The 21,447-nt window shown below is 44.2% G+C and overlaps 1 protein-coding gene across 3 annotated transcripts in view; it reads left to right on the top strand.

Moving 5' to 3' along the window:
- The first annotated feature begins 6,167 nt into the window (after window positions 1-6,167).
- The window catches only part of LOC310878239 (connector enhancer of kinase suppressor of ras 3-like), an 85,884-nt gene continuing 70,604 nt past the window's right edge, over window positions 6,168-21,447 (top strand). For all 3 annotated transcript variants that reach the window (XM_083792442.1, XM_083792441.1, XM_083792443.1), the window contains exon 1: window positions 6,168-6,486. In XM_083792442.1, coding sequence (XP_083648568.1) covers window positions 6,426-6,486 — 61 coding nt within the window. In that variant the 5' untranslated portion in view covers window positions 6,168-6,425. The remainder of the gene's footprint in view (window positions 6,487-21,447) is intronic.

Below are 21,447 nucleotides of genomic sequence, written 5' to 3'. Positions count from 1 at the left end.
CTCACACATATAGGTCTGAAATACAGAGAAGCAAGCGTGAAGAGATGCTGTCACGCAACAGTGTCCGGGAGTATATTCTGTATTCTGTCTTCTGTATACGAAACGTTAGTCGTTCTGTATACTTAGCACCTAATAAAAGGCTCTAAATGTCCGTGCTGCTCCAGTGTCCTCTCCTCCTTCTGCAGTGTCCGGGAGTAGTTAGGGGTTGCTCAAGGACAAAGTCAGCAGTGCCAGGAGGAGCAGAACTGGACTCTCTCCTGCTACCACTCCATATTGTGGTTCGTACTGGACTTGAGCCGGTCACTCTATGGCAGAGACGTGCAGAGTGTCGGGGGCTGAAATCCCGTTAAGAGGGCACTTTTGGGCAAAAATAGTGAAAATAGCAGATCTACAAGCTTGTAGATCAGCTATTTTCGGGGCGCAACCCAGCACTCTTTAGCTAGTGGAGATGCATGTTAAGCATGCTAAGTTCACAGTATTTATCTGTAACTGAGTCAAACTAAATGTAATGCCTCAACTCCTAAAACATTAACTGCTTGTCAAGGTGTGTGTGTGTGTGTGTGTGTGTGTTTGGGGGGGGGGTCCCAGTTCAGATATGATTATTTTGGGGGTTGCGGCCTGAAAAGGTTGAGAACCACTACTGCACAACTGCACTTAATTCTCAAATCCTGGCTTTGAACAGCAAGATAACACATCAAACAGGTTGTATTATACTCACCTCTGAATGAGGAACACAACTCCGTTAATGGGATATCAGCATTCCTCTCTCTCTCTCATCAGGCCGGCCACTAGCTAGGCCACCCTCCCTCCCCAAATACCACGCCTCGACAACAATCCCATGATTCACTAATCCCACTGGAGCGTGCGTGCGGGGGGGGGGGGGGGGGGGGCACCCCGTCGTGCGGGGGGTCCTACCCTAAATTCCACACAGCTCCAAATCCCCCTGCGATTCAGCACACTCCCCTGGGAACCAGAATGTTGGGTGCGACTCCCCCACTGCCAACTTGCTTTCATTCAGATTATGTTTAGGGTGCCTGGCAACAACAAATCCCCATAACACATACCTTGTTCTGGAGGAGATTAAAGTATGGAGCTTGTTAAATTCCATTCCATTTGTCAAGCCACCATATCAACGTCTATGACATGTTAATATAATACCATCAGATGTATGATTAGGAGACTCTTCAGTTATTGGAATCTGCCCAGTATCCTCCTAACAGAGACAAATTTTCTTTACGTCCTGTTTTTGCTTAATGTCTTCAGGTTTTCCAGTGGCAATTCATCCTCAAACCACCCTCTTTTATTATTGTTCTGTCTTTGGTTCTTCTTGTTTATCTACTCCTTCTTCTACACAACAATTTTGGCCATACTAGACAGCAGATCTGGCCATTTAGCAGAGGGATCCAATAAGATGTCACCGCAATCCTACCTGCACTCACCAACATTTCTGTCTTTCTGATCTCTGACATACTGAGAGTTCAGAAAAAATAATTTACAGGAGTGCTAGCCTAGCTGACATCCCTCAAAGTTAACCACCGGTGCTCAATGCTCATGGACGGTTATGTTCCGTTAAGAGACACTCAAGGTGGATTTTGGTAAAAGTCCTTTATTATTGGGTTAGAGACATTAAAAACCATGCACTACCCTGACTGAGAATCAACCTGGGGACCACTGTTGTGTTGGGATGGCATGGGGGATATTGGGCGTGTTGTGGGATTAAATTAATTAATCCATATTAAACTGCTGTTCATTCATTGCAACTTAATGAGCAGCGAGCAGACATGACTGTGATTGATTATGGGCACAGCCACATTCCTTTACAATGGTGACTCAACCAGGAAATCCAGTACAGTTTCCCTTGAGATTCTAACCCCTTTTTCTGTGGAAGTCAGGTCATTTATTTTACTGCATTGTTTCTCAACTAGTGGTTCACATTTTTTTAATTATTAAAAAAAAATAAAGAAAAAATACAAATCTTCACTTTCCTATACGAATCCTATATAATGCAATGCAATATCTTCATGACATGGACCACCAGTGGTCCACACGGACCACCAGTTGAAAACCCATAGCCCATACATTAAAGACCTTTTACCTATAAAATCCACATTGAGTGTCGGCATGGACCCGGATTTGTTTGCATACCCTTTTAACGTACATATTTCCTCTCCTGAGACTGAGAGTTCCCTTCAACGACTCTGAATTGACTGAATATAACTGTCGTTAAGGCCATGCATACACCATTGAAAAGAGGTCAGCGTGTTCAAACAAGAAAGAGAGAACGCAGTAAGTAATTCTATAGCCTCGCTGTATTGTGGCCTCGACTATTTTATTGGCTGCCAGCAAATGGATGTGTGCCCAGCCAGGTACGTGTAATAAGAGAGTAAAGTGTAATTTGCGGCTGATTACAGTGCAGAGAGGGAGCTTGGACAGCACGGTGGCTTCCAGCAGGGACGATGATGATGATGGGAGACTGGAGAGGCTGGGTGTGTTTCTGAACAATGAGTCAGAGAAGTTCATTTTGTGTCAGGAAGTTCACAGCTTGAAGAGTAAACCACCTGTAATAATAGACTAGACTACCGGTATTGATCTAAGGCAGGGGTCTTCAACATTTTTCAGGCCAAGGACCCCTTAGCTGAAATAGAGAGAGAGATGAAGCAAGTAAAGTCAAGTAAAATACAACAAAGTGATGATAGTGCTGCCAAGCTATGTATGAAATCTATGAAAAAGTTAAATCTGCAACAGAATTCTAAGCAATATGTAGTGGGGGTACTACATATTGCTTAGAATTCTGTTGCAGATTTCACTTTTTCATAGATTGCATACATAGCTTGGCAGCACTATCATCACTTTGTTGTATTTTACTTGACCTTTGGCTTTGTACTTGGTCTGCTCATTTTTATCTCTACTCTACACCAAACCTCTTTGCCGAAAATAGACGATCTACAAGCTCATAACACGGATTTGCTATTTTCGGCTAATGTTCAAGATTAGTTCAAGTTCAAGTTAATGTAAAAAATAAGTTATCACTCAAGGTTTTGGCAGCTCCCCTGCAAGACTCTGACCCCCTAGGGGTCCCGGACCCCCTGTTAAAGACCCCTGACTAATAGCCACCCACCATACCATTACAAAGGATAAAAGTATTGAGTCCAAAGGTCTTAAAATATGATCTGAATAAACACACAGGTACATAAACCAATAAGGAGACATACTTTGGTTATGTCATGAATTGTTCCAATCACACCTTTAAAATCTATTATGACAATAGAGCTTGTCAATTAAAGGATTAATGTTTGTTTTTTTAAACATGTGCCAGTGTTCTTAATATTTCAGTGCCATTTCAGCAACAGCTGTGCTGCATTTTTTTAATTGCAGTAATATTATTATTATTATTATTATTATTAATAATAATTATTGTATTAAAAGCCTGGTAGATAAATGTATGTGATACAACTGCATTAATACCAGCCTGTGTGTGTAAGAGACAGAGTGACAGATAGAGGGACTCAGGGAGAGACAGACAGACAGACAGACAGACAGACAGACAGACAGACAGACAGACCAGAGGGAGTTCAACAAACCATGTGCTTGATTGATTGATTGATTGAAATATTTATTAACAGTTTGTAGAATTTACAGTACATTTTAAGCACAAACTCAATACAAAGACTGTCAACTGTGAGTGGACGACCCAATTAAGCATTACACTTGTTTACAACAGGGTCCACATTGTTCAATTCATCAAAACATTTAAAGACATACAAACATTTAGAGACATACAAATAGACATTTCTATGTAGCTAAATTCATCATATGGGAAGCAAAAAAGGGAAAAGATACAATATACAGTGAGGGAAAATGGGGTGGGGGGGGTGGGGGGGGATTCAGATTTTACAGAGGCCAGTTTCGAATTGCAGCCATCCGTAGGTGCCCTTTGAGAGCGGTTTTGAAGGAGTCAAGGGATTCACATGTCTTAATGACTGTTGGTAGGGCGTTCCACATTTTGGTGGCATAGGAGCGAAAAGAATTTAGTCCCTTGTTTGTGCCGAATCTGGGTTGTACATGGTTTGTTGTACTCCCTCTGGTGTTGTGGGTGTGGACTTCGTTTACACTAAGGAAGTATTTAGACAGGTACATGGGTATCTTGGTGGTGTATCGAATCTTGTGGACCAGACCCATTGCAAGATGCTGTACTCTGTCGTCGACCCTAAGCCATCCCAGCCTGTCAAAGTGGGCAGGGGTGAGGTGGGTTCGGGGGGTGAGGCCAAGTAGGAGCCTGACCAGTTTGTTTTGGGAGGTCTGGAGCCTTGTTTTAAGGGCCTTTGAGGTGCTGTGGTACCAAGAGGTGGATGCATAGTCAAAGAAACCTTGTACGAGGGCTCCTGTTAAGGTCTTCAAGGTGTTTTTGCTGACCAGTGAGGAGATCCTGTAAAGGAATCTTGTTCTTTGATTGACTTTTTTGATTACGTTGGTGGCCATCTTATCACCGGAAAGATTGGCCTCCAGGATGGAACCTAGGTAGGTAATTTGATCTTTTCGTGTGATAATATTGTCACCCACTCTAACCAAGAAGCCATCTGCCTTGCTGAGATTACTATTTGATCCGAAGAGGATGGATTCAGTTTTTCCCAGGTGTAAGGATAGTTTGTTATCAGCGAGCCAGGTGCAGATTCTACCGAGTTCAGAGCTGAGGGTCTTTTCAACCTGCAGTTTGTTCCTGTCCGAGACCAGCAGTGCTGAGTCATCTGCGAACAGGAACAAGTTGCAGTCACAAGCTGAAGTCATGTCGTTAACATATATTAGGAACAGTAAAGGCCCTAGTATGCCCAGATTCGGCTAAAACAAACAAGGGACTACATTATTACAAAATGTGGAACACCCTACCAACAGCCATTAAGACATGTGAATCCCATGACTACTCAAAACCTCTCTCAAAGGGCACCTATGGACGGCTCATGACTGCAATTCGAAACTGACCCCTGTAAATAAAGTCTGAGTCCCCCCACCCCTTTCCCCCATACTGTACATGTTTTACTTTCTTTATATGATGATTTCCTGTTTTATTTTTTATAGAAGTGTATAAGTGTATAAATGGTGGAACCTGTTGTAAACAAGTGTAATGCTTTATCATGGTTCGTCCACAAGTAACAGTTTTTGACTTGACTTGTGCTGCTTTAGTTTGAAATATACCAATTCTACATACTTACTGTGAAATAAATATGTATCAATCAATCAATCAATCAATCAATCAATCAATCAATCAATCAATCAATAAATCAATCAATCAATCAATCAATCAATCAGACAGACAGACAGACAGACAGACAAACAGAAACGCCACTGTATGTCCTGATTCCATATAGTGATTGTTGAGTGAGTACAGGTGTAGAATAGATCGCAGCGGCCGTTTAGCTCAGTTGGTTAGAGCGTCGTGCTAATAACGCGAAGGTCGCGGGTTCGATCCCCGTAATGGCCACAGTTGTTTTGAACTGAGACTTGTTGACAACACGTATCGGAACAGCGCGCGCGCACACACACACACACACACACACACACACACACACACACACACACACACACACACACACAAATTATCTTCTACAATTTGTAGAAGGTCGACGTGTTTGTGTTGTGTTTGTACTTTGTAGACTACAAACTCATGATTTTCTACATTTTGATTTGCAACAACTCGCCAGCAGAGAGCGCCAGTGAGTCACATTCGGATATTAACACGAAATATTATGATTTGAATAGTTATAAGCAAAATAAAGCACACGAGGCTACTTTAAATCCATGTAATAACTTTGGGCAATTACATGGCAAAAATAAATGTATTAATACGCTAAAGAAGAATTTATGAACTAAAAGGAAAACACACAAAGCCCAACTTTAACCGCCGTCAAACTAATGTAGGCCTACATAGCCTACAGACCTATATATAGAAGGCAGGCTAATAATTAATAACAGTGAGCCATTATAAACGTTGTGGTGGTGATGCTCCTCCAGAATCCAGATCGCATTGCTCCTCCTCTCTCAGTAGTTTCAGCTGAAACCGCAGTTCTGCAACCTGATCCCCCAGAGCTCCTGGCTCCCTCCCTCCCTCCAGATTAGATCCATTGACTGTGTTAATGCTCCCACCATGTGTGCGTGAGAGTGAGTGTGTGAACTGCACCGGGGACCAGCCAGAGAGCACAGTTGTACTTGTGAAGAGCAACAGTGTATATGGACTGCAGCAGACAGAGAACTACTACACAACCAACGCTGAAGTACACGGAGCTGCTGTTGTAAAGAATGCGACAGAAAACAACCAACACGGCGTGTAGTAAACGCGTTATTATAATTAAATAATCCCCCCACGACAAATTGTTGTGGGCATAATTCTCTTGTCATATTGTTGTTGGTTGTGCGTTGAGACTTGAGACAGCATGCAAGCTATGGATCCGATCACAAAGTGGACGCCGAAGCAAGTTGTGGACTGGATGAAAGGTAGGCTACGTCCTCAGTCAGGACTTTTTACAAATTATATTTTATGTGATTTACATTCGGGTTGGTTAATCTTCACACAGTATACACACACACAGCTCTCCTGTTTGGCTGTCTGTCTTTTATCGGCAGTTTCGTAGAAACTGTGCTGCTGTCGTCCCGTCGTGTGACAACTTGTCTGACGTGTATTGTGGAAACAATGGCACACGCACATTTCTATCTAAACATTCTCACACTACTCGACAAAGTGACACAAACAATGTTTACATTATTTTGATACGTTGTTGTTCAATGTTCAATGTAGCTACTTTGTGACTTTATGTTGCCTGGCTGCCGGAGGAGAGCGCTGCCTGCATTGAGTGCTGCTGTTGTTGTGACAACAAGTGATGGATTTGATTAATTTTAGATTCACTCCTGCAGGCCTCAAATCAGTGAAATCACTGATCACTTTGAAAACGTTTAGGCTAATTATATAAATCCCACAAATATACCTATATGGCAAAAGTTGAAGTAAAGTTTCTTTGGCTTTCTTGTGACTTTTCACTGACTTTATTTCAACTTTTGATTGTGAAGTGATGATGACTGTATTTTACGGTGTTTTAAGGTGTTATATTGTGTAAACTTTTTTTTTTTTTTTTTTTTTAAGATATTTTTTTTGCGGCTTACGCCTTTTATTGATTTTTTGAAGGGACAGACAGTAGGCTGACAGGAAACGGGAGAGAGATGGGGGGATGACATGCAGTAAAGGGCCGTGTCGGGTCCGGGAGTCGAACCCGCGGCACACTGCGACTGGATTACCAGTCCGGTGCCCAGACCGTTACGCTACGGCCTGGGCCTTATTGTGTAAACTTAAGGTAAATACCTAAAACAAAGGAAATGGCTTAGTTAGCCTGTGTGCGCAGTAAAAAAAACACCCACCCAGGGACACATAGAGGTGGGAGGATTAAGCATTTGATTGCAAGGTGTAAAAGGAAATACCCAAAATAAAGGAAAGTCCAATTCTAGGAAAGGAATTGTGGCTTGTGGGGATGACAGCATCAAATAACTATTGTTCTTTGAACCTCAGTGCAGTCAGAGCTTTGGCATGTGCAGTGAGAGAGAGAGAGACACCTCAGTGGTATTGGTATGCAAACTGTATGGACGGAAATGACGTCTCCACATTCAAACTGTAGTGTGTAGACAATGGCTGTGAATGACAATATCATTAAAAAACAAACGCCTACAAAGTAAAATGTTTATATTATGATACAGTAATAGCCTGTTTATATGGCCAGTGGGCAGTGTTATATAAGCCGTTTCCCAATTCCCATGGGCTTAAAAAGCCAGGGACACAATTCCAAACATCCCCAAAGCGAGTCATGCATGACTTGACATCCTAAGCTGTTATTATGTATCTTTTGGGGGGCTTTGATCGTTCAGGAAAGAAAAAACTCCTCTTTGATCATTATTTGACAGCACCATAATCGCTTCACAGTACAACAACTCACTGATTGAGGCGAGCCCAAGCTCTCTGTGCCCTGCCCTGTGTGTGTGTGTGTGTGTGTGTGTGTGTGTGCAGTTGGTTGGTGGTGGTGCTAAAGGGGGATTGTGGAGGGGTTAGTCCTGTGTGTGTGTGTGTGTGTGTGTGTGAGTGAGAGATGAAAAGCATCCATCCAGGGGCTTGTATAGGTGGGAGGATTAGCTGTGTGCACTGGCCCCTTCACCAGCAGTCTTCCAAACACGCTGACTCAGCGTTTGCGCAGAGAGCTGGTCTTAACCAGTGGCTTTGTATGTGTATGGAGAGCAGACAGCCGCCTGGTGCAACAAGTGGACTAGTCTGAAATGACAACAGACCATTCACGCGCACATATTATGGACTCCAAAAAACATGACATCTCTCTCTTTGCTGCTTGCTCCTGCCCGAGGCTGTTTCTCTCTCTCTCTGACTTTTGTGTATTGAGGCACTTTTGCTAATCAGATGCTTTGTTTAGACTAGGGAACAAGAAGCGCGGCCGCATGGATGTTTATTACCAGTGAAAGGGGGTTTTGGGTTCCACCAATTCAAACGCTGTTGTTAATGTTTAGTGTGCGAGGCTTGGTGATGATGATGCTGCCCCCAGGCACCTTCCTACAGTAGTAGGTCCAGGTCTTCAAGCTCGACCTGAAAGGTCAGGTGGTTAAAGTGCCATATGTCACACGTGGAACTGCTTAACCTCTAGGGAAAGGATGCACTTTAATTTGTAATGGCAGGGTGTATAGCTGGCTTCTTTTGCACTAAAACAAATGTACAGAGTTTGCAAGCTGTTCGCCGATTCATACTCCTATTTTAGAGCCGAATAAAAGTCAGTTCAGCACTGTAGAGCTATACAATCAACAATGTGACGTCATTCGGGGGGGGGGGGGGGGGGGGGGGGGGGGTACCGTCCTAAAGTCAGCTCTTCAGTGATACTGAAAATCTCTGACGAGCCGAAATCATTTCGGTAAGGTAAAATAGGAGTATGAATCGGCCCTTACGATTCACTTTTTTTTTTTTTTTTTAAGATATTTTTTTTGCGGCTTACGCCTTTTATTGATTTTTGAAGGGACAGACAGTAGGCTGACAGGAAACGGGGGAGAGATGGGGGGATGACATGCAGTAAAGGCCGTGTCGGGTCCGGGAGTCGAACCCGCGGCACACTGCGACTGGATTACCAGTCCGGTGCCCAGACCGTTACGCTACGGCCTGGGCCTACGATTCACTTTTAATCACTTGAACCCGAGCGTCCGTCCCCATTCTGGATACTAGGTGCACTGCACATTTGGCAAAATCGGGTGAACATTATAGCCGGAAACAGCAGGTACGCAAGACCACAACGTGGTATTTCTTACTCTTGTCGATCGGTATTTTCACCGAAGAGATTTGGTGAAGAGGCAAAAACAGAGAGGACCCCTGGGTAAAGTAGCTATCACTGGTATTAACTATTAAGTAACAATATAGAAACATCTCGTTTATAACTATTGACTCAAAATACAAAGATATAAATATAAGCAGGGACAGCTAGAAATATCTTCAAAAATCTTCGAATCATAACATGGAATGTAACAGGTGACGTAAATATATGTGCCCCCACGTTTTATGCTGCACTCCATTAGTCATGTTCCAAACATAGTCCTAAAACCCACACAGGCAAAGACTCAGCTCTGCAGGAGCATTCAGGGAATGTTTAACACAACACAACCTCTCCTTCCTGCTTGCTTGTCCTTCCTCCTCCATTTGCACATGACTATAGGATGTACACCGACAGACCTTTAACGATCCCACAATCTTGAATCTTATCTCATCTTATTGTGAGGGAGTCTGTTTTTCAGAGCTATCCCAGACATGCAAACTTGCACAAACCATTGGTTCAACATGACACAAGACACCTTTCATGCTTGGACTCTGGATGTGGGCTGCCCTCCGCAGCCTGCGAGTGTGTCTTCCAATGTTCCATTCTTTTACATACTCATGCCGTGTAGTCGAGTTACAAAGCCCTCCTTATTGGTAGTGCTGGATCAGGCATGCAAATGATGTCAAACAACAGTCACAATTAGACCCGCTGGTCTAGTGGCCTACATTGCATATCTAACGCAAGGTCAAAGCAATGATGGTGCAGCGATCAGAAGTGTAGTGCTTGTGTCAATGTGTCTCACCTCTCAAGTAGCACAAAGGTGCCAAAGGGGTGATTAGTTTGTCAGAGGGGGCAACGTGTGTGTGTGTGTGTGTGTGTGTGCGTGTGTGTGTGCGTGCGCGTGTGCATGCGCGCCACTGCGTGTGGCCGTGCGTATACACATGTTGAGTGACATCACTTGATGGGGACCCTCTGCGGTCTTATCAGTGGAGGTGATATTGAGGTGTGAGCAGTGACGGTCCCCCTGATTCTTATCCGGCTCCAGCGGAGGCTTCCTAAAGTGGAGTGTGAACAGACGGAGCTCAGACAGCTCGGCCTTATTAAGGCAAACACTGCCTCTGTCTGCTGTGCTGGAGAATGCCTCTGGGCTCTCTCTGGCTCCGCCGGGCCGGCACACTGTAGCTCTATGTTTGGACCTGATGAATCCCCTGTAACACCCCCTCATACTGTCTGTGTGCATGGGCAGTGAGGTTAGAAATGAGATTAGGGTGTAGAATATATATATGAACTAATACAGTGCCCGTTTGGGGGGGTGGTCAGCAGCATTCGGAAAACACGTCCCTGTGCAGAAATGCGCGACTGTTCTGTTGAGAACCGCTCGTTTGATTGTGACTTCACACTCGCCAATGCGCTGGAGAGTCCTCGACAATCTACCTGCCCAAGTGTGAAGTCGATGCATTGGATGAGCGGTTCTCGAGATATGTCCGAAGGCTGGTCAGACAGACAAGCACAATACAGAGATTCCTGGAGTTAACTGCTTGAACCCCAGAATCTATATTTTGGGGAGAACATTAGCCAAAAACGGCAGTTTGTTCACAAACAAACGCAATGTGTCTGTCAATCATAGGGCCCTGAGCGACATTGATTGGCTCGATCTTCCACTTTTTGGTTTCTGCACAACGCCAACCGAGAATGAATTCATTTGACTGGGATGGCTTACCAGGCTAAAGAGATTTGGTACTGCAGACGGTCCAAGTACCGAGCCAACTCAGGTCCAGTTGACATAGTCTAGAGGGTTTAAGTGGTATAGATACAGAACAAGGTGACTGTGCTCCCACTGTAGCCAAATACACTCATCAGTCTTGAACAATGACAGTTTTGAAAGTAGCCTGTGGTGAATTCTCCCCCCTTTCCTGTGGCCTCAATCACACACAAGGAAGTAACGATGAGCCAGCGATTAGCATTCCATTGAAAATCCATTCCCATTGACATCCATTAAAGTTAAAACTCTTGTCTTTTGTTGCTTGGTTAGTTCCCATTCTATCCGGCTATTGCTGATCCATTGTGCTCCAGTGACAGGGCAGATACCCGCCTTACTTTGCCATAGAAATGGGACCTTTCAGAGTTGAGGAGAAGCACTGTAAGAGGATTCTCCCCTGGGGAGGGGAGGTTGAAAGGCTTCGCTGCGGTTTCGGTCCCTGCTGGCTGTGCCACGGCCTGTTTCTCACAGGGCCCGGTGTCGCTGTGCCGATACCCCACACGGCTCCACCATATGGACGTCTCATCCATCGTTAATGCTCAATGTCACCGCCGTTGCGTTCTCACCTAGTGATGACGACAGTGACATTCAGAAAGGGGCAGCATCGCATCCAAGACGGTTGTTGTTGTCTTGACACGCAGTGCTTGAATGTTGAATGTTGTCAATTGCCCGATTGATTGAATACTTTATTAGTCAGAAATATGTAAACACGTGGTAGACATTAAGACAAAAAAACATGAAAAAGTCCTGGGGGCTTGTTTCCATTGTGGCCATATCAATTGAATCAATTCATCAACATATCAGGCACAAAACTTCAATTACCACCTCATCAATACACATTAGTGGTTCTGAAAGGGGGGTCACACTGAGAACCAGTTCCAGGGGGGGGTCCCAGCAAAATTATGATATTTAGGAATCAACACACACACACACACACACACACACACACACACACACACACACACACACACACACACACACACACACACACACACACACACACACACACACAACTCCAAGAGTGTACAAATTGAACTAAATGATTTGGATATTAAACAATATTGACACAACAACTGCATCACACAGTGATCTCACATTGGAACCTTTTGGAAGCTTATTTTATGTGCAAGGCAGTAAAAACAAAGAGAAAAAATATGGTTGATATTTGCATACAGCCAACGGCTAATTTCAATGCACTGAGAGTCGACCGCAGCACTGCGGTGGTGCTGGTGGTGGGGTGACCATGCCAACCCGTGCCAGACCAGTTTGCTTACCTTCGCAAATCTCCCAGATGATCCGAGCTTAGTGGGGGCCTGCGAGCTATGTGGCCCCCGTCTGCCCCCGGGGAGAGAGAGAGAGAGCACTGGCCTGTGAAGGTCCAGGCTTATATAACCCACGACAGGAATGAAAAGCGCCGACTTGAGGTGGCACAGCGGGTGCTTATAGAGCCAACACGGGTCACATGCTGGCCGGCCCGCCGCCGGCCCGCCTCCACAATGTGCCGGCTCTGCCTCTGCCCACACTCACACTTATGTTTGCAATGTCATGATTACTGGCCGGAGGCTCGTGCCTCGAGTCGCGTGAGCGGCCTTTTCATAAACACGAAGCCTTGAGAGCAGAGCTTATAAATATAACCTTTTCCTGTGTTATTTGAACCTGGAGAATGTAATCAATGGTCAACCTTTTTGTTTACACCGTCGTAGGTTTTTGCCATGCATGAGTCACAGAGTAAGTAACTCTATGCCAATGTTCAAGGCACTGCGCTTGAAATTTGAATCTTAACCTGTGGGGGGTTGTAGGGTAGGATTTGGGGGTAGTTGGTTAGCTAACTATGGTGTTATCAAAGCACAGCTTAACATGGCTGCGCTCCGATAACCGTGGAATATGATAGGAATGCAGTCCGTGGTCTCTTCCTTCCTGCTACCGAACGAAACCAAACCAGACGCTGTGGGTGAATCAGCGTTCAAAACAAACAGGCCACACATGATCCTTTGATCACTATGGGACACCCAGTTGCTTTTAAAGGATTTAAATGCTTGAACCTTCAACATGGTGACATGGTGACGGTCCCTGACTCCCTGTCCCTCTTGACTAAATACACATCGTTGTCATGCTGTCTATTAGCTACAGCGCGATGGACTATAATGTCACTGTGATTATGAAGTGTTTCACTGTCTATTTAGACATTGGTTCTCAAAGTGGGACCTTTTATACTATTCAAAATAGTATAAAAGGCAAAGACGTTTAGGGATAAGGGGTATAGCACTGGCGAAAATGGGGCCCGTTTTCCGATGGGGGTCCGTGGCCGAAAACATCAATTTGGGGGTCCTTGACACGAAATCGTTTGAGAACTATACTGGTTTAACGAACCCTTAACAATTTTGGGTTCAGATGGAGGGTGAAGGGGTGTGAGAGTGTGTTTAGAACATGTCCAGACTAGTCCATATTTCACCAGGAGTCCCCACCAGAGAGACAGGGCTCCTTTGTGTGGCTCGTCTTCAGTCACTGGGTGTACAATGGCTACCTCCAGTGAAGGCATACACTATTATGGTTAACTATATACTATCATGTCATCATTAGCTACTTGTATTCTTTATGTATCTCAATATAATGACATGGTGTTGCTGCTAAATGAGTGTTTGGCTGGTTATTATCATTGTTTGGAGAGTCTGACTGTCTGGTGGTGCCTGTCTCTCCTCCCCTGTTGATCAGGTCCATTTCAGTGTGTTGTGTTGATAGATGGATGGAACAGCTGTAATGACCCAGGCTGTGTGTCCATGTTGTGTCCCCTACCGGCATGGCTCTTTGTACTGTGCCCCTGGGGACGCAATGTGATGAGGGGGGGGACATTTATTTACTTTGAGCAAGGATACAAAAAACACCTGGAACTCCCACGGTCTCTCTGAAAATTGTGCGTGCGTGCGTGCGTGTATTTTTGTGAATGCCTCTGTCATAGCAGGGTTAGAAAAATGTCTGATATGGTGCTACAACTCCGCCGAGCTTCAGTTTTTTTGAAGCTGTACAGATTCTGACGTCAGTCACTCACGACAACTCAACAGGAGTCACACGAGGACAAGTTGGAGACCTCTGTTTCTCTTGTCGCTCGTCCAAAACACAAGTTCTTCTATCTAGCTATCAAAACAACACTGTCCTGCATGTCCAGGATGGTGTGTGTATGAATGAAAGGCCTGCAGGGCCTAACATAATGTCTTATCTTATGTAGAGCCGCGGTTCCCAAACCTTTTCACTTGAGATCCAAAAGGGAAATTTGATTGACTATTTTCACTATTTTGTAAACTTATTTCATCTACGGAATTTGACTTTTCTTTACGTGTAAAGGTCTACTGAAAATGTTTTTTCTGCTGTTTTTAACAAATTGTGTGAAACAGAAAAAAAGGGATATTTCCTCACGAGACATAAAGGTATTTGAAACCGATGCTGCAGGACACTAGATGTGCCGCCATCTTTATTGTAGTTCTGACATTGTTGCAGTTAACCTCTTGTCGGGAGAGAGAGAGACATAACAAAAACCAGGTGACAATCTGCTCTTTCCAAATCTCCACATCTTATTTTGAGCTCAAACTGGAGCCACGTCCGTTACAATTACAAAACACCAGTTCACCTTTTAACTCTTGTACAACGCTTCCTTTCTCCCTTTGATCCGCGGTCTCAATAGTCTCGGGCACGGGAGAGAAAGTTGCGGGTTTTAAAAGATCACAGTGCACCAACCAGCCAACCAGGAGCACCTGTGTTTGTTTGAGCAGGGAGGGAGAGAGAGGTTGGTTGGTTCTGCAGCGCAACGAACAGGGAATCATGGGAAAATTGATACTGTATAAAGTACATATATTCTGGAGTTCCCCCCCCCCCCCCATTGGCCCCCTGGGGACAGCTTTGCACCTGTCCTTTCTCTCTGTGTGTTTTATTGGGTCTAGTTTATTTTAATGTCACTTGGCAGCCAGTCAGCAGCAACGTCTCTCTTTTACAGCAATGTCACGTGACGTGTCCCTTTCTGAGTCTGTCATTAATAACGACAGAGGGGGAGACCCAGAGCAGGTGCACAGAAGGATGTTCAAACACAGCTCACCTGTAGTTTCTTTTATGGCCCTGTGCGTGCGTGCGTGCGTGTGTGTAGTAGAGTGGCTCAGAGCCTCTGCCTGATGGCCTCAAAAGTCTAATATCTCCCCCGGTTCATATAGGGATATATCCCTTTGGTCTAGTCTAGTGGTTAAGATGTTAGACTTTCACGCAAGTTCGAATCCCAGGCGTTACGCGTGTGCATGTCTGGGTGTGTGTGTGTGCGTGCGTGCGGTCACACGGAACCACATGAAATCAGCAGCAGTCTGGAGTCGACCACATCATGACTCAAACATGACCACACGGTCCAGTCTGAAGGGTCCCAGTCAGTGTTTATGTTACAGTGCTGCTGTTTCATGGCCTGCGGGTGTTACAGTTGTCGCTCATTAATGACATTGCCCCAGAAGATGACTCACTAATCTCCCTGTGCACACACGCACGCACGCACGCACACACACACACACACACACACACACACACACACACACACACACACACACACACACACACACACACACACACACACACACACACACACACACACACACACACACACACACACACACACACACACACAGAGAGAGAGAACAGGATTGACAGCCCACCGCAGCTTGTGTGTCTTACATGGCATGTCGTTGCTGACGGGCAGAAACCTCTTATCTGCAGCATCACTCCAAATCTTCCACCGTAGTCTGAAAACCCACCTCTTCAGACTCAACCATGGCCCGTAGCACTTGCCCTAGCCTAGCCCCTTAGATAGCACTTTATGTAGACTTAGATAGTATTTTAAACAGACTTATAGCTTGTTACGTAGACAGCATTAGAATTGCATTTCATGTAGTCATAGCACTTTATAGTACACATGTATAATATATAATATAGTATGTATGTTTTTTGTTATTGCTTAATGTAAATCGCTCTGGATTAAGAGCGTCTGCTAAATGCCTAAATTGTAAATTGTCAATGTCTATATTATAAGTTTTTGTAAATTAAGTATGCCCTACTCGATTTCACAAAAGCATCAAAAGTAGCTGATTCACAAGCTCGAAGTCGAAGGTTTTGAGCTTATAGATCTGCTACTTTTGAATTTGAATGAATCCTGAAAAGTAACCGTTTTGGACATATGAAGTTTCCACCCACCGACAGCGACGCTATATAAACATTCAAATATCAGTGTCACTATTCCTCCCTCTGCTGTGTCGCCTGGAGGCCAGATAAAGAGTTCAAAGAAAACCATCACCGTTATGCACTGTTTGTTCTGCGTGTGAAGACATTACATTCATTTATTTGCTGTGTGTGTGTGTGTGTGCGTGTGCGTGTGTGTGGTTGCTTTTATGGCGCTCTTAAAAGCGTGGAGGATACACTAATGATGCTCTCAATCTCATTGACCCCCTGTCTTCTCCCTCAGTGACCTGAGCACCACTAGTTAGCTGTAAATCGGCCCTTCTGTTCCGCTGCTGGGTTTCCTCTGCCCCTCCTCTTTGTGCTTTTTGACATTCCCAATTTCCCATCCCATCCCCCACCTTGTTATAATCCCCCTCCCCTCCCCACCCCACCCCACCCAGCCCCCTCCCCTTCCAGTGCTGACCAAGTTCTCCTCTCCTCTCCTCTCCTCTCCTCTCCTCTCCTCTCCTCTCCTCTCCTCTCCTCTCCTCTCCTCTCCTCTCCTCTCCTCTCCTCTCCTCTCCTCTCCTCTCCTCTCCTCTCCTCTCCTCTCCTCTCCTCTCCTCTCTCAAAGCGACACCTTTCGACTGTGTAGATCTCCTAGATCTGCTATTTTTGTTGCTTTTGAATTTCAATTCTGGCTATGAGGTTTCCACCCGAGAGCAACGATATATGCCAGGCCAGAACACCCCCCCCCCCCCCCTCTCTCTCTCTCCTTATTCTTTTGTCCTGAAACCCCTTCAACTTCCTCTAACTTCCCCCCCTGGCTGTTCCTATAGCAACCTGTGACTATAGCAGCCAGCCCAGTACGTCAGCTCTCATGCCAGAAGGCTCCTGGACTGCTGATCATTACCAAGGCTGTGGGGTCGAGCCGGGCTTCAGCCCAGTTCAGCTGCAGTACAATGCAGGCAGCACATTTGATACATCGCTGTATTCGGGGCAGAAACTTCTTATTGCCATATTCTAACTTTTTGGGTTCTGTTTTTCCGGGATTTAACGCCCTACAGCGTCACACAAAAAGCATCCAAAGTAGCAGATGGGCAAGCTAGCTCGAAACGCACCGGTAGGCCGTGTTGGGACCCATGAAAAAGTGCTTAGAAAATGAGTTTCGTTCCCATGTCAAGCGAACTACGCATTCAATGCATTTTTTCATAGATAATACCCTTCTAGACTTTGGGTAAAAAGTTCTACTCATAAAAACCTGCTGTTTTTTTTTTATAGCCATAAATGTATAAACAGTTTATAACCAAAAAACGAAAATCGTGTGCTGCTGTTTTTGCTTGTAAAATGTGTTTTTGGCAACAATTTTTTTTTCTCAAATGTCAAATGCATATACATAACATCTGACATAAGTATTGGTGCCTTTAGTTTACTCAGTCATATGTGAATTTATATCATGAAATGTAGCATATTTGTTAAAGAATATGCTTCAACTTAAGTGTTTGCCACACAGTACAATGAAACCTACACAGTAAATTGTGTCAAGAGCTTATGTTTCATACATAGAAAATGTCTCATCCTAATGTGTAATGAAAGGTAGAAAAGAAAATCAGGGCACCTTGGACCAACATGGCAGAAAATCTATCAAAATGTTACCACGCCCCCTAAATTGGAATAATGCAACAAATGGACAAGACTTAAGGTCATTACACACTGGCGAATTAGCGACGCGATATATTCGTGCGAATAATTCGCATTTAAAAAAAACCAATTGAAGTCCATGCAAGCTTCCACATCAGTGGCGAATGTGCGAATGTGCGAAAATGCGACCGTTTTCGCTTTTATTTGTTCGCTCTGGTGTCGTATTTTGCAGAGATTCGCAGGCGAACTGCAACATGCAATATTTCGCATTTTCAGATCGCTTATTCGCATCGCGTCGCTAATTCGCCAGTGTGTAATGACCTTTAGAATTAAAGTAGTAGAGGTCAGAATTATTACAACATATGGTATGAAACATTTATTTATTTACAAGTGGGTCACAGCAAAGGGTCACAGCATCTGTCATCTGTACATCCACCCCCCCGGCCAAGGAAATATATGAAAATTGAAAATACAAAATAACATACAAATGCATAATAATTGTTGGAAAAAAAAAGTAGTAGGCCTACATGGTAACATGTTGGGTTACTCATCCCTATCACTTTCATCAGAGTCATCATCCCATGTAGGCCTACCTCTTTCTTCTGTTTCCTTTGACACATTTTCACAGTCCTGGCAGTGACATAAATCAGTGCAAAACAGTTTTGCAGACATACATGAACATCTTTCAGTCTCACATTTGCTTTTTTTGCAATTACAGTGGACTACCTGCAACACACTATCAGGGGCAGGATTTCTAGTCATCCATTGTACTGTTAACTCCCCATCCTCCATGCCCCATCCACTGCCAATGGGTGAAGGAGCACACATCCTACTAGTCAGAGAATGTCTCATCACTGCTGCTTGGTAGTTTGCCCTTTTGCAATGTTGGTGGAGAGCATCACTTGTTGGGGGAATGTACAGTTCTGGCAAAGCTGATGATGCCGTACAGAATGATTTGTACCTTGCATCATTCACGTTTTTGGCAGATGATTGGCCATACAGGTAGCACACATATTTGCTCAGTGTGTTGAAAGTTGACTGGTCAAGGTTAAAACTGCTGCCAAGATGAACCTGCTTGGCTTACCTCAGTTGACTCAAAGAATGCCAAAGAGGTAACCTAAAAGTTCCTCAGACAGATTGAGGCGCAGCTTCCTCAGTGTAAGCAGAAGTCTCTGAGTATCACTAAGTGACTGTTTTGCAGGAGGTGGTAAACTTGGTGACACAAAATTGAACAACAACATGAAAGTCCTGTGAAGAATTTCATTTTGCTGTCATCAAATTCTGAAGGATCAAGAGTACGATGTTTCAACTCACTTTCTAATTTGTTGACTTTATCCCTAAGTGATTGACATTCAGCATTTAAAGATTTAATCTGTTCATGTAATGAGGCAATGTCATTTTGTGTTTCCTCTGTCTGGACCCCAATGCCTGGGACTTCAACAACAGTCTGTACCTCTGCTGTACTTCGATCAGTGATGGAGGTGAAACCAAATAACCTTGGCACGTAGTCAGGATGTAGAGGATCATCACTCTTTTCCCCTTAAATAACAAAAACAACAAAAACATTTACTAGAAATATGATATTAATTTGTTTACATATATGGGGTGTTTTCACATATGTCCTGTTTCAGACATCAGCCTCAAAACAAACTCATCCGGGACGGGGCTGCCAAATCATTGTGAGATTATTTTTTTACATTAACCACTGGAACAATAGCATCCCTATTCTGGAGGGAACATTTGCAGAAAATAGCAGATCTACAAGCTCACAACATTGTTGGTGTAGAGCAGGGGTAGGCAGCTTTAACCACGGGTGCTAAGGGTGACCACTGGCACACACTGGAAATGCCAGTGTCTCACTCTAATGCCAGTCTGGCATTAGAGTGAGAGAGGATTAGCCTGCATGTCTGTAACTGTGTACAAATGGAACCAATGGACCCCATTGGACCCCAAATGGACCCTTCTTAGGAACCAAATGGACCTTACAGGTCTGTAACTCTGAGAGATGGAACCAAATGGACCCTTACAGCCTGAGTGTACAAATGGACACATGCAGGTCTGTAACTCTGACACTATGGGTCCATTTGGTTCCATTCGTACACTCTCAGAGTAAGTCCATTTGTGCAATAACAATCAAACGTTATGTGGGTCCTTGAAAAAAACAAACAAAAAAAGTTTGATATTAAACCACTGTAGTGGTTATCAGTGGACTCTTAATGTGTCATATAAATCAGTGTCATACGATATTCTGAGGGAAACCATGGAGACTTAACATTCAGTAACTGCAGGGTGTGTTGATCAATAAGAACATTAACATTAAAGTCTTTCCACGGACTCACGTAACATGTTGATGAGTAATTACTCCTGACCAGATCTCTTTCCGGGTAACGGACTATGTTAATCCACTAATTGGTCCACAAGAAGAGAACTCCGTTAGGTTCGTTTAAAACGGGACATTGTGTGAAAAGGCCCTTTTACATTGAACGTATGGTTTTACAAAAAAAGCAACATACCTGACACAAAGTGAAAGTGGCACCCCCAAATCCATGTAGCCCTGAAACATGACTACATCGGCGAAGTGCAGCGATCCATTTACTTCTTTTTTCTTTACATTTCGGCAGTCTGTAAAAGGATAGCTCCGAGTTCTTTTTTAATCTGTTTGTACAGTCAATCGCACAACGGCTCTTTCCCATTTTCCCAGTTTAGAGAATGAAAACAGCGTCGCAACAGTGAGTTGCTAGGTTGCTATGGACAACAAAAAGTTCTTCCGCATACGAAGACGTTACGCGCATACTCAAGGGAATAAAGCGGCTACGCGATTGGTCCACGTGACCAAAACCACACCACTCCCCTTGCACATATTATTACGCCTTGTAAGAAATAGTCCCGTTTTAGATCGCGGATTATAAAATAACTGCAGCGTCGGACGAGTAGAACTTTTTTATTTAGACTGTCTACCTATAAATCTCTTTTATGGAGAAAAAATTGTGTAGTCCCCCTTCCGTGGGAACGGACCTGAACGAAAAGGGACCTCACAACACGGCCTACGGGCTGCGACACGTTTTGAGCTTGTAGATCTACTACCTTTGATGCTTGAATTTGAGTCCAGTTCAGACGAAATGCATGTCCAAAACAAAAGCGTTTCTTCTCAGGAAATAACTTTTCACCCTTGGGCCTTTACTTAAAAAAATAGCAGATCTACAAGCTCACAAGGCATCGCTCAACATGCAAAGTTTAAATATGGAGATACAAGGTTTAATAGTAACAGTAATAAAATGCTTGTGCTCAGAAACTCCAGTCATGGTGTGTCTGTGATCTCGGGTGGTTATTTGGGTAAATCTTGGACTTGTATTTGGCCTGTGACTGACTGGGATCAAGTCGCTTTGCAAGTTGCTGATTGCAGAGTGAAAATGACCAGATACAGTAATGTAGGCCCTTGACCAGATCACACTGGTCAAATGACCAGATACGGTAATGGAGGCCCTTGACCAGATCGCACTGGTCAAATGACCAGATATGGTAATGGAGGCCCTTGAC

Source organism: Protomyctophum parallelum (genome assembly GCF_964188405.1).
Source record: "Protomyctophum parallelum genome assembly, chromosome: 20".
NCBI lineage: Eukaryota > Metazoa > Chordata > Actinopteri > Myctophiformes > Myctophidae > Protomyctophum > Protomyctophum parallelum.
Note: the sequence above shows the minus strand (reverse complement) of the source record. Positions and strands in the feature narration are given on the sequence as shown.